The sequence below is a fragment of the Mustela lutreola genome, chromosome 16, assembly GCF_030435805.1.
Source record: "Mustela lutreola isolate mMusLut2 chromosome 16, mMusLut2.pri, whole genome shotgun sequence".
Lineage (NCBI taxonomy): Eukaryota > Metazoa > Chordata > Mammalia > Carnivora > Mustelidae > Mustela > Mustela lutreola.
Window position 1 is genome coordinate 14,816,513 of NC_081305.1, and position 14,164 is coordinate 14,830,676.

General features: G+C 50.0%; 1 protein-coding gene across 8 annotated transcripts in view; it reads right to left on the bottom strand.

The window, feature by feature from the left end:
* Positions 1–14,164, bottom strand: part of ZFHX3 (zinc finger homeobox 3) — a 243,004-nt gene that overhangs the window by 149,466 nt on the left and 79,374 nt on the right. For 6 of the 8 annotated variants that reach the window (XM_059151888.1, XM_059151891.1, XM_059151887.1 and 3 more), the window contains one exon: positions 3,394–6,152. The exons of the other annotated variants lie outside the window; for them this stretch is intronic. In XM_059151888.1, the coding sequence (XP_059007871.1) occupies positions 3,394–6,106 (2,713 nt within the window). In that variant the 5' untranslated portion in view covers positions 6,107–6,152. The remainder of the gene's footprint in view (positions 1–3,393; positions 6,153–14,164) is intronic. 8 annotated transcript variants of the gene reach the window in all.

The window sequence follows — 14,164 nt, forward strand, 5'->3', positions numbered from 1 at the left end:
ATGAGGCAACTCTAATGAGAAGATCAGTTACAGGTTCTACTGAGTAGTCTGGCTGTGTTTGAAGCCTGTGCACAATGTACCAAGCCACAGAAATCTTTTGCAACGTGCATTCCAGAAGGCTCAAGAAGCTTTTTGCTTGTCTCCTCCCTTGCCATCTCTGCTGGTGAGAGGAGCCATAACTAAGACATTCTTTTTAGGACAAGAAAAAAAAGAGAGAGAGAAATAAAGCCTAAAAGCTCCATCCCTTAATGGGGACGAAGGCCAGATAGCATCCATGAAACACAAGCGGTGTTCAGTCAAAGCAGAAACTGCCCAGAGGGTAAGACAAGGAGCAAACATATATTTGTTTCTGATGCCAACCACCTGAAGCATCAGGTTTTCCCCACTTTTTAAATTTAACCTCAGCACATCAATACTGCTCTAAAGAGAAATTCAGCTGTCACTTGCTGGATGCCTGAGTAAAAATGAGAAATCCTCCAAACGCACAGAGGACATAAGTCCCTATTCCCATTTCAAGCTCTTGAAATGCAAATCAAAGACAGACACTGAGAAGCAGTGAAATGAAGGCGACAGGCAAGCCAAAACTCCAGAGGAGAACGTACCTTGGAGGAACAAACCCAAGGCTTAGACTCCTACAGATCTGCAGAACAAGAAGGAACCAGATCAGCCCTCCGCAAGAAGTGGAGGAACCTCACCCAATGCGGAGGAAGTTAGGAAAAGCGCCCCCTGGAAATGAAAACTCAGCAGGGGTTTTACTCTTGAGCGAGGGGGCACCCATGTCTAACACTAGAATTTACACTCTGCCACGAGAGTCTGCGTCTGAGAAGCACATGGATTAAAGACAGCTTCTAGACTCAAAGACAGAAGCAGAGGATCTACTGAAATCTCAGGCAGGTGTCCTATAGCCAGTCGGCTCCCGGGGAAAAACGCAGACACCTCTGTAAGCTACCTGATTCTCGGGGCTGGGCTAAACTTTATCATCTAAGGGGATGCCTGGAAGGATATCTGCAGATGCCCTCCAGCCTAGTATCTTATCTACAAATGGCAGCACACCCTACCATACCAGACCCAAGGGTGCCGACCCTCTCCTCCAAGCCCTCCAGGAAGAAAGCATCCCCGGAATCAGCATCTGCTTGGGATCACAAAAGAGAAGGTTCTGTCAAAGGAAGGAATAACTTGGTAAGTAGAAGTGGATTTCACAAAAATGTTTCTCCCCCTACAGAGCCCAGGAATACCTAGTAATACCTACAGCCTTTTCACAAGTGGCCTCGTGAAGGATCCTAGGGCTGCAGACAGAACTGACAGTGATGGCCCTTTCACATTCGCATGTGTTGGCCTCTGCCGAGGTCATAGCACTTACACCTAAGTCCTTGGCGCATGCGCTCTCGTACCCACACCCCCACTCAGGCTGCCAGGATAAAGCAGTTGTGACTCTCACTCTATCTCAGCAGCTCTTGGGGCCTAAGGTGGACACAGGAGGTTTCCAAAGACACACCTTGGCTGATAAGCAGTAACCCTGAAAATTCAAGGGCCTATGCTTGGCTGACCTGGAGAAGGTCCTTAGAAGGAAAAGCTCTGTTCTCTTTTAAAAAAATAAATGAAGTATGGGTCTACTATGTACATCCAGAACACAGGGATTCATTCTTCTGTCTCTTTTGCACCTGCCATATGCCCATAATGCATGGTGCCCCGCGGACTCACAGAGAGCTGGTATAAAAAGCACAGTATTTTTCTATTGCTTCATTCAAGCCTTAGTTAGAATTACTGGTTTTCAAGGTAATTAAAAAGATCTCACTTTGACCCAGTATGAACCCATCCATTTTCTGTGCCTTCATTCCATTTACATCAGATTTGATTTACTCCAAGATCTGCCTCCCCAAGATTTTAAATCTCCAGATGAGAAAACCCCAATTCCCACAGGCTTAAAAAAAAAAAAAATGTCTTACAGTACGAGGCCATCCCTTGGTGTATATCCCCTATGGTTCACTCGGGGGACAAATAAGATGATTGATCCCTATGCATCCATTATTAACCAGTTGGTAAAACATTCTTCAAGTCGTTTGGTAGTAAAGGATCCACAGGTCAATATTCCAAAATAGAAAACAAGAATTAAAGTAGCAAGGATCCAAATTTAAGTGCATAGCAGGAAAAACAAATTAAGTGCTATGAAATATAACTCATCAGCAGCAATTAGGACTAAAACACCACACAAAGACATGCCAACTGGGATTAACCTAAACCACCAGAATAAAGGTACTTGCTCACACTCTGTTGCCGAGAACAACTTATTCTCATGTCAGGAAGGGACTACTACTTCAGTCAGGCCACCATCACTGGTCCCAGGAGATTAGCAGGGTTGGGGGATGGAGACCAGGCAGTGCCCATCTGAGGCAAAGGTAGGTGGGGGAAAAACAGCCCAACCATCACACTGGTCCTCGTGGAACTGATTCGCACGTTTTCTCGCTACAGAGACTCTCCCCCAAAAGTGCTCATGATCCTTTTCATGGAAAGACTCATGGCTTTTGGCATCCCAATCCTATCCTCTTGACTCCATTCTAGAGCTATGCAGCCAGTGGGTAAGATGGGTTGTCTGGACACAACCAGCTCACGTTCTCTAACATGGGTTGTTTTCTCATGGTAACAAAGGCTCCTCCAACAGATTTTAAAACTTTGCTCTTTCTGATGTACGGTTTTAGAATTTACTCATTGTTCATCTAGCACACCATTCTTTATGGTTGCCTCAGGGCAACTGAATTCCCAACTATACTTATCCCTGACAACTCACGCAAGACAATAAAGAAAGGCAACGGGTCTCTTGCATCGAGATCCTCCTCATGAATACACTGGAGAAGTTTGCAGAACATATCTGGATGGCTCCCCGCTCCGCACAGAACCAGCCTTTGATTATGTGAATAAGGTAACGCCACGGTTTCGAGCTGCTCTTAATGGAGAGGACTGTCCCTATTTAAAACCTGAGCTGCAAGTTTCCCAAGTCACAGCAAACATTTAAAGTTTCGGATGAATTGTGGCGATTTTTCAAACTGCGGAAGGGTCGAAGAAAGAGAAGACGGGAAGAGAGAGGGAAGTCGACCAGAAGCCCGACACTAGAGGCAACACTGAAATTTTCATCCCGGCCCGCGGAGCCAGAACCGAGTCGTGTGGCTGCTGCACGGGTACGATCCTCCATACGCACACCAGAAGGGCTCCTCGAGAGAAACAGCTGATGGTCAGACACTCACGTCCACACAAAACCAAGTCTTGCAAAAAGAACCATCAGAGCCGAATCCGCAGGACATGACAGAACGAACCAAATCAGCGGGACCTCGGTCTATCCTCACTGCTCCCCCGTTCACCTCAAGTCACGAGAACACACGCGCACGCGCTCAGCCTCACCTAGAGCAGGCGTCATGGCGGCCATGGGCCCGGCGGGGTCCAGCTGGAATCCGCTCATCATGAACTGCGCATCCGAGGCGGTGCTGTCCATCTTCAGGTTGGGCAGGTTCATGTTCTGGGCCAGGTAGTACTGGTAGAGCTCGGCCTCGGCGGGCGACGGCAGGCTGCCGAGGCCCAGGTGGCGGTTGTGCTGGATCTGGGTCATGTTCTGCTGCAGGAGCATCATGTTGTGCATGTGCTTCTCGCTGGTCATGTGGATGCGCAGGTTTCTGGCCACGTTGGTCTCGTAGTCGCACACCTCGCACCGCCAGGTGGGCTTGGTTTTTGGTTTGGTGGGCGAGGGGGCCCCGCAAGAGCTGCCAATGTTGGCCGCTGCGGCCGCAGCAGCGGCCGCCGCGGCCGCCGCCCCGGCGGAGTGGCTGAACACCTGCTCCCCCCCTCCGTTCTGCAGGTTCTGCATGTTGTTGAGATGCTTGTCGGACTGCATATGAATACTGAGGTTGCCTTTGGTAGTTGTGGAGTAGTTACACACCTCACAGCGGAAGGGCTTGTAACCACAAGTGTAGCTCTCGCCTCGCGCCAACCGGGGATGGGGCTGCCCACTTTTGCAGTAGACACAGGAGCCCCCCGGCTCCGGGTGCTTCTCCTTCATGTGTGCCTCCAGGGTCTGCTGGTACTTATAGTGCCAGTTGCACTTGGGGCACTTAAGTGTCTTACACGAGTTACGAGAATGCATCATGGTCATGTGGCCGCCCAGCGAGCGGGAGGAGCCCAGGACCGTGTCGCATTTGGGACACTCCACGCCGCTCCCCGAGGGGCATTCCCCAACCCCAAGCTCGCAGAGGGAGCCAGCGTGCTGGTGATGGGGGACAAAGCCCCCATCGTCGCCCTCTGTGCTTTCATTTGGTTCTGGTGCTGTGGCATTGTCTTTATTGGCACTTTCGTCAGCAAAGTCCAGCCTCCTGCCGCCCTCTGCCACATTGGCCCTGACGCCCTCACTGTTAAAGCTTAAACGATTCCTCCTGTTCGCACCATCAAAGACAACAAAGGAAGAAGCAGAATTAGAACTAGTAGAAGCTGCGCCCCTCGACAGGGTCTGGAGCACATTAGGCATTAAGGGGGAGTTAGAAATGCTTTGGTTTGAGAGAGCAAGGTCCTTTTTGCTGCTGCTACCTGCCGCGGCCCCAGACTCCTCATGGGGCCTGTCCTCCAGTTCGTCGTCCAACTCGCCTGGAAAGAGTCCTTTGCAACCCTCGTCTTCCTCCTCCTCTTCTTCCTCCTCTTCCTCTTCCTCCTCCTCCTCCGCCTCTTCCTCCTCCTCTTCCTCCTCCGCCTCCTCCTCGGCTGGCTCTGCTTTCTCGGAGAAGCAATCAGGATCGCCCACTTCTTGCTTCTCTCCTGCTGCTGCCCCAGAGTCCTTGCCCTCTGAGGATTTGGTAGGACTGGAGGCCAGAGGCCCCAGGGGGACTGAGGTAATGGGGGTCTTCAGGACCGAGCTGGTGAGCCCGCCAAGGTTCAAGAGGGTGCTGGGGGTCAAGATACCAGCCTGGGGCTGCTCGGGGCCCGCAGCAGAGCCGGCTGGGAGAGCCTCCTCCCCTTCCATTCGAATGCCACTAAATTTCCCATAAAAACTGTGTCCGGGGCTTATGAGGTTAGCTGTGGAAACTAAAGGGTGTTGAAAGTTTTTGTTTTTTGGTTCCAAAAAACTTACAAGGGGTTCCTTGTCTTTGCCAATCCCTTGGATGATAGCGGAGATGTTCTTATTGCTAAGAATTTTCCGCTCGTCTTCACTCAGGGTCATTCGATGGTCGTGCACCGCGTGGGTCACAAACGAACGGACGTACCCGAAGGACAGTTTGCACAAGAAACACATCAGGATGGGCTTCCTCTTGCCGTAGAGCACAAAGCCATCGAATTTGGACAGGTCCACATTGTTGGGAACATCTTTGGATACGCAGGAGCTTTTGGCAGAGCCGTCGCTGTTCAGGTAATCCTTGTTGCTTTTGTGTCGCACGTCAAAAACGCGGAAGCTGTGCAGGACGGGGCTGAGCCCCGTCAGGGCTGAGGTATTCGGGAAAGCCTGGTCTGGGCCCTCAAACCATTTCCCGAAGGATGAGGCTATGTGGAAAGTGTTGATGATCTGTGGGTAGACTGGTGCAGCACAAGAAGGGTCCCCTTGCTTGCCCCCCGGCCCGGGGAGAGAGTTCAGGAAGAGCGAAGGGAGAGGCCCGCTGCCGCCGCCACAGGCGCCACCGCTTTGGGTCAGCTGGCTCAGGCTCTCGACGATGTAGGCTGAGCCATCGGGCTGGTAGACGATCTCCCCAGCCAGGTTCTCCACATCACTCTCCTCATCCCCCTCCTCACTGGTGTCGCTCCCGCTCTCCTCTCTCAGGGGGAGCGGGGGGCGCGCGCTGGGGCAGTGGTGCTCCATGTAGGTCTGGAGGCTGGCGAAGGAGGCCGAGCACTCGTTGCAGCTGACCTCCTTGCCGGCGGGCTCGGCAGCAGGGCCAGCCGGGGCGGTGCTCTCCGCGAGGCGTTCATTGAAGGGGGCCCTCAGGCTCTCCAGGGGCCCGTGGTTCTCGCTTGCGGACTGCTCCATGCTACTGGGTTTGTCGGGGAGGTGGGTGCTGTTGAGTTCAGTCCATTGCTGGTGCTGAGGGATACCGCACCCATTGTCCTTCCCCGAGACGACAGGCGAGTCACAGCCTTCCATGGTAAGGCCTGCGTGGAGCTTTCATTGCACCCAGTACGGATCGGACCTGAAGAGCAGAGGCAAGGGGGGAGAGGAGAGAGAGAGGGGGGAAGAGAGAGAGAAAGGAAAGAGGTTAGGAGGGCCGAGGCTAGGTCCCGCACTGAGCACTCTAACAGGCTTCTGTCCACACCCACAACAGAGACCGCAAGGGCAGCAGGGACCCCAGCGATCGCCCCACGCCGTCCAACGAACGTGCAGGAGGCAGCTGGCACCAGGTCTCTATGGCCAGGGTCTGTGGCAAGAGTGGGGAGCATAGGGAAGGGGGCACACAGGAGACCCCCTCTTTGTCTTCAGACTGTCGGCTGCTCTACCCCCTGGAAACTGGTTCGAATTTCCGTTCTTTGCAAGCACCGTGTTAGAGTCGGGGCCAGGCTATGGCCACAGAAGAGGACAGTCGCATCACCTCGCCGGGTCCCGCCGAGGACGCACAATGGCGGCCCTACTGCATACAGATGGCCGACACCAAGTCCTTGTTGGCTGACCCCATGGTCTGTGGGCCAAGGGAACACCAGGGAGGGACGGACGAGAGGACGAAGAGTCTGTACCCCCAGACAAAGGACGGTAAACCTGTGTGGGGACACGCTCGCTGATTTGGAGGTGAAGTTGCTGCCGTTGCTCTTACTGGCCAAATGTCTAGTTCGGAGCTCAAATGAAAGTGACTGAAGGCTGCACGGCTCAGAGAGCAAGTCTGCGGGGCCTGGACGTGCTCTGCCAGCCCTCGACAGGGCCCGTGGCTACGTTCATCCTCTCCGGCTCTGGGAAGCACCATCCCATTTGACAAGCAGTACAACTGAGGCACTAAATGTAAAAACAGGCCCAGTGCCACCCTGACACTGAACCAAACGGCAGATCTCCCAGATCCCACCTCCTCCCCCAAACCCACAGAACACTCTTGCTTGTGAGTGAGCTGGCTTCAGACCACGACTGTGATGGCACGAAATCTCAGCTCGACATGGCTGGGAAGCCTCTCAACTGGCGGCTCCCCATCCAGCAGCATCGCCCTTGCCCTGTCTGGACAGGGCCCAGTCACCCCTGGTGTGGTGGTTTCTGTTGTCAGGGATCTCAGTGGCAAGCCGAGACAGGAGCCGGGCTCGGCCAGCCCCCCGTTCCACACCTGCCTCGGAGTTACTAGTAGCTGCGCAAGCAGCTGCCCTTCAGCCCTGGGGCTTTTCCGTTTCGGACTCCAAAGTGCCACTGAGTTGAATCTGCCCTCTGAGACTTCGCCTCCCCAGGGAGGGAGGCATCGGGCCACCCGCCACCTCTCTTGCTCCTGTGGTCACATCATCACAGGGGCGTCCCTTCCGTCCGGCATGGATCCTACAGGCAACTCAGCCTCTCGCACGGTCCTGATGGTTCGCCTGCAAATCCCAGGCCACCCTCCCCCTCGGCCTCCTTCCTGGAGAACTCTTGGCTGCTTCTCCACCCGTCTCATTCATACACATCGGAGGAAGGTTTTGGCTAGGTTCAGTCTCTCTCTTCCCGCACCCCACCCCCATCTGCCCATTCTTTTTTCATTTCTTGATTCTTGACTGCACAGTGAGCCAACAGCTCCCCCTCGGGAAAAATTGGGAAAGGCAGGTTTACCAGAAGTCTCTGGAGAAGTAACTTTTTGGAAGAATGTGTCCTCTATTTTGTTCAAAAAACACATGCGCAGGCGCGCACACACGCACACCCCACCTCTCAAGCATGTAACCTCAAACTCCATTACAACCGAGTTCTGTGTGCCTTAGAAAAGACACAGTGATTTTTAAACAACGATGACTACACTAAGCCAAACCAAACAGTAAATGCAGTGGGACTTCAGAAGGCTTAGCTGGCACACAGGTGAGAATCCAGGGGGCTCTTCTTATGGAGGTGCCTGATTGGCTGGACGACATCTGATTGACAGCTCGGGCCAAAAAAGTTGGCAGGCCTGAAGGGGCGGGAGGGTTAACAGCCCGATTGTAAAATCAATGTCATAAATGCTTGGTAAGTTACAGGAACATGCTGGAAGGGGAGGCCACGATTGATAAAGGAGAACAGCTTTGATGCTTCACTAGGGACCTGAGTATCGACAGCAAAGCCAATCTCCTCTCCAGCCTGGGCTAGGCCAGAGAAACCTGCAAGCGTTTACCAATTAATTGGTGGGCTTTTCTTGCTCTGCTCTCTCCTACCTCCTCCTCCACAAGCCATTCGGCTACATGACTGGGACTTTTAGAAACTCACCTAACTTTGTTTTCTATAGCCAAGCAAAAGGTGTCAAGAAAGGATGACGCTGTGGCCACCTCTGAAAGACAGATGGCGCCCATGGTGGTGACACGTCTCCCCTGAGAGAGGCCACATGGGATACCACTTATTCACAAGGAGTGACGACAGCCCATGAAGACACCAGTGGCCAAGAAGGATCCCACGTCACGGTCTATGCACTAGGCTTCCTTTTAATCCACGCTGGCCGTGACAAGCACAACCGTTTATAACCTTGCTAAACAAAGTGTGGCTCAGGGACAAGTGGCGCCGTTTTTCACCAGGGAGCCTGTATAATGCAGACCCACAGGCCCCACTCCAGATCAGAATCTGCATTTTAACATGATCCCCTGGGGACGGGCCCTAAAGCTTGAGCCACTCTCTGCTTCATGATGTCTTCACCAGATTGCCATCTTTTCCAGGCTCCGTGCCTGGACTGCCAGGTAACCAGGTGGGGTCAGCCTTGGATTCCCCCACAGGTCCCAGAGAGGCGAAGGGACGGGGTGGATGAGAAGGGACCTAAGGACAGAGATGAAGCAATCTCTTAAACCTGCCTGATCCTTCAGCTCAAGGACCTCAGGCTATCCAGAACTCTCCCACCCAGCTGGCTGTCCCTCTCACTCTGTTTATCAGCCAGTCAATAAGAAAAAGGTAGTTCTTACTTAAGGAGGCAGAAGTCAACTCGGCAGGTCGATCAGCACTCTGTCTGTAAACATGGTTTCCCGTAAAATCAATGATCTTCAGTTATAGAGGGCAGCCTGGGAACCCAGCGGGTCCCCATGCTCTCACACACAGCCCCACCAGCAGCTCTGCTCAGACCCCCACCCCCTACCCCTGGCTCTGCACCCCTTTCCTCGTCCTTCACTCACGCCAGGGCCAGCTCACACATCACAAACCCACAACTTCTGCAGCCTGCTTCTCTTCTGCAGCTTATGACCCCCAATTCCCTTATAAACACAGACACATTCTATTCATGACCCCCCCACACCCCCGGGCAACATTGTGCTCAACATGGTTTTTGCAGTTATGTGCAGGGTTTGGAAAATTCAGTTAAATTTCAGAAGAACACATCTTCCCAGTAAGATCGTCAAAGGGAAGATACAGTAGTGATCCAGTTCTCTCCGATTCATACTCTCTGCTTGGAGTTTAAATCTGCCATTTGAGAAGTCATCTTGTACAGAAAAGTTCCAACACCTTCCTCAAGAGCCCCCACCCTTGCTCCTCACAAGTAACAATTCCTTTGGAACCTACCTGTAAAGCCCCCTGTACCTTTCTAACAGCAGTCTTTATTTTCCAAAGATTGTTTAAAATGATAAAACTCCCTATTAAGCTGGGCCACTAACAAAGTCATTTATCTCCCTCTTTCAACTGGGAAGATGTGAAAAGACAGTTTTGTTACATTCCTTTAAGGAGACGGGACTGGGTCTAATGCAACAGTTACCAGGAAGCTGGTGGGGCGGGGTGGGGGGGGCGGTGGTGGAAGGCAGGATATAGTTATTAGGGAGGGGAGGGGGTTCCTGCTCTTCTCCAGCTTCCAGAGAATTAAACACGAACAGTCACACTGTGTAATTTTAAATTGTTAATTAGCACAGGGTTAATTAGGCGGTCCTTTCACAAGAGGCTGTTTGGCAGAAAACCAAGAAAAGAAACAAAGGGAAAGAAAAGAAAAACAGAGAATCCAGACTGGGAGAAACTGTTGCCTCCGCGAGTAACCCACGCGGCATCACCAGAAAGAGGAGACCCAGCAGGCGGGCCATTCTCCAGAAGCAGCCTGCTTTGCTGGAGTGGAAGCCAGGGGAGCACCATCTCCCTGAGCCCATTCAGCAAGAGCCTCAAAAAACGCACATGCCCTTTGACTCAGCAATTCCCCTATTCGAGGAAATCACCCAAGATACGCACAGAGATACAGTACTATTCATTATGACATTTTAACGGGGAAAAAAAGATGGAAATAATATGGCAAAACAAGGGGGTCTCCAAATAAATTATAGCGCACCAACATTATAAAACATCACTGTGTAAACAAACTACTTGTAGGCATGGGAAAATGATCTCACGGGATGCTAAGTGAGTGAAGCATATACAGGTCTGCGTATGGAGATACACAAGATTTGCATCAGAACTTTTATAGTGGTAACTGCTAGGGGATGAGGTTATGAGCGACTTCATTTCCTCCTTTGTATCTTTCTTTCCTGAATTTTTTAAAATGAGAACCATCCTGAGGGAAGCCATCCCTTCTTGAATTAGGCAGCATGTTAAGTCCTGCAGAGACCACACCACTTCCTAACCACGGTGTGAGATGGGTGCCACTTATATTCCTGTTTGAAAGACGGGAAAGCTGAGGTTCTGCAAACTATACAGAACTAAATGCTAAAACCCTAATTTGACTGTGCAGCCTGTGGTCTGAGCCACTCTAAGACATTCTTTTTTATTTTTTCCTTTTTTAAAGATCTTACTTATTTATTTGACACACACAGAGAGAAAGTGAGCCCAAGCAGGGGGAATGGCAGGTAGAGGCAGAGTGAGAAGCAGGCTCCCTGCTGAGCAGAGAGCCCGACATGGGACTCAACCCCACGACCCAGAGATCATGACCTGAGCCGAAGGCAGACAGTTAACCAACTGAGCCATCCAGGCACCTGACATTTTTCTTTAATGTCTATTTCTCTAAGAGAACTCCAGAATGTCCTTATATCCAACATTCAGATTCAATCTTAATGGACCTGGGGACCATTCTAAGATCCTGGGAATCCAGGAATGCTATGTAAAAACCACGTGCCCATTTACAAACACTACCCTTTTTTGGAATGGTCGGGGGAGGAGAGTTACCTGGAGGTCTTCACACCCAGAAGGGGTAATGAGAGTGGTAGGAGGTGTTCAAGGAGTTGAATGACAAGCACATTATCCTTTTTTCTTTCTCTTTTGAGAAAACGAGGTAGATTCCAGAGGCCATAAACCAAAATATGTATTCATTCACTCATCCATTCCATATTTACTGTGTACCTACTATGTGTCAGATGCTAGGGCATCAATGATAAACAGATCTCAGTGTGTATTCTTGCCAGGGAGAGACCACAAAGAGAATGTTAAGTGATGAAAAGCACTCAGAAATAATATAAAGCAAGAGAAAGGGGAAGATTTATGTGTGTGTACATCCTTTTGGATAAAGTGATGATACTAGATTTAAAAAGGTATGTTGTACATTGTACAGTGCAACTTCCCCCACAGTTTTAGAAAAGAGTTGATGTCTGCTGAACAGCATCTAGGGAAAAATTAGAAAGAAAAAAAAAGGAGGTCCTGAAAATTAGCAATTAGCTGTAGAATCAGTAAGAACATTCACATAAAATAAACTGAAAAATAGCTTTACTTAGATTCAATGATCTGAGAAATGCATGAGAGAGGACTTTTTGATTTTAATAAGGTATCCCGAAGTTTATCATCTCCTCGTATCCAGGATGGCAAAATGTCTTTGAGATAATAAAGTTTAGCTGATTTTGTGGCTAGGAGAAGCTATTGCCTAAATTACCCACTCAAATGTCAGTGTGTCTAGTGGCATGCCTTGACCTTCTGTCTTGTCCTGGGTTCCCTTCATTTGCTCCAACAATTTAAGGGACAAAACCAAGCACACACAACAGTATGTCATGTACAGAAAGCTAAGAGGGCTGACCAACTCCTGGGCAAGATGGTGGCATGGAGACACAAAATAAGATCTCAGCTGGTGGGAACGACAGGCCCAACCAAACACAGTAAGTTCTGAAAGACTGGGTATGAAGCCCTATATTTAAAGTTCAAGCAATCGGTAAACTGACAGAGAAGGGAAGAGACTTGGAATAACAGGAGTTCACGCAAAGACTCCCTGGGGGGTGCTACTTCACTACCAAGCACAATGTTGATGTGGCAGCCAAAGAGAGAAAGGGGACCTCCGGCTACAGGGACACATCAGAGCTGTGGAAACTCAGCAGGGTTCATATCCCTATCCTTTTCTCTGTATGAGGAATGTCATGATTCACCCAGGAAAGACCCGTAAGAGCCTGGTCTCACAGAGCAGAGCATGATCCAATGGCTGCCCAAGAGCAGCTCGGGAGACAGAAGAGACAATTCCCAGCATAGGGCAAGGCAACGACCCCCAAGCAGACCAGCACGGACACAGGGGACTAGCTACAGGCGGTTGCCCAAGCTTCAGGGCTTAACCATGAGTCATGGGGGGAACTGAAGAGGAAATTCGAGTTCGGTTTCAAAGAAAGGAAAGCCTCTCTCAAGATTATCAAAACTCTCAGATAGACTCAATGAGATACTGCACTCCCTAGTTACAGGAATTGAGGAGGGGATTTTGCCAGAAGGTTCCATCAGGTAGCCTCTCAGTCCCGTGAAAGGTGAAGATGCCTGGGTTATCAAGTGGGTTCCTTAGTCAACTTTAACCTCCTTCTCTGTGATCCCATGATAGCACTTGGCATACGGAAACACTGCAATTCTGCGGTTATCACACTGCTGTAATTATCTGTTGGCTGGTCTATCTCTGCCACTAAGTTGTTCCATGTCCCTTTCATCTCTGTCTTCTCCATCTCCAAGATGTAATAAGTGCTTAATAAAATTGTAGGGAAAATGTACGGGGAGGAATGAGAATACTTGGGGAGGGGGGGAGAGATGATCTCTGAAGATGTTCTGTGTTTGTTTGTTTCCTCTCTTAGTTGAAGAAACGGCCTTCTCCACTAAATGGAACTAGGATCCCTTGAAGAAATGGCCAGTTCTTGGGCTGGGAGGCAGAGAGAGTGCAAGGAGCCTGAAGCATCTCTCTGAGCCAGAACAAAAGGAAATGCTCGAAGCATGAAGAGAGTGTGCCAAAAAGGCACCGGAACTGGCTACAGTGGCCCCGCACTTGCTCAAACTGGGACAATGCAAGCAAGAAAATTATATGAGAGTAAAAGTTTACAACCCAACGTATAAAATAAGAATCCATAATTGCATACTTTTCATAAATTTAGGGGAAAACTGTGGGATTAGGGAAAGTTCTTCCTTCGAATAGAAATCCACCTAATAAATGCAGAGGGTATTATGGAGTTAGAAAATTACCATTTGGGAACCATCATCCCATTCAGGCAAGAATCAATGGATACTAAAACTGGTGGATGAAAGTTCGAATGGTAACAGGATATTTATATAGCCTCAAAGTATCTCCCCACAAGACATTTATTAATGACAGAGGGAAAAACAATAACTTTACAGTGGAGGAACCTGGCAGACCCTACCTTCACCACATGATCAAAGTTAACATCACCAGGAATAGACAAACGGACATCATGTGCCTCCCAAGAGGATACACTGAGAAGAACACAACATCCCTTCCCTGACAGTCCTGCCAAAAACGCAAAACCTGAATCTAATCAGGAGGGAACATCAGACAAATCCAAATCGAGGACAGCCTACAAAATGTCCTCTGCTCTTCAGATATGTCAGTGTCATCCAAAAGAAAGACTGAAGGATGGTTTCAGATTAAAGGAGATTAAAGAGACATGATAAATGAACACAACATGTAATCTGGGTTGTTCCCCCCTACCCCCGCCATCAAGGGCATAATTAGGGCAACTGGCAAAATCTGAATCGGGTCCGTAGGTCAGATAATTGTCCTAGCTGACTGTTAATTTTCTAGTTGTTTTTTTTTTTTTAAAGAATTTATTTATTTATTTGACAGAGAGAGATCACAAGTAGGCAGAGAGGCAGGCAGAGAGAGAAAGGAGGAAGCAGGCTCCCTGCTGAGCAGAGAGCCTGATGCGGGACTCGATCCCAGGACCCTGGGATCAT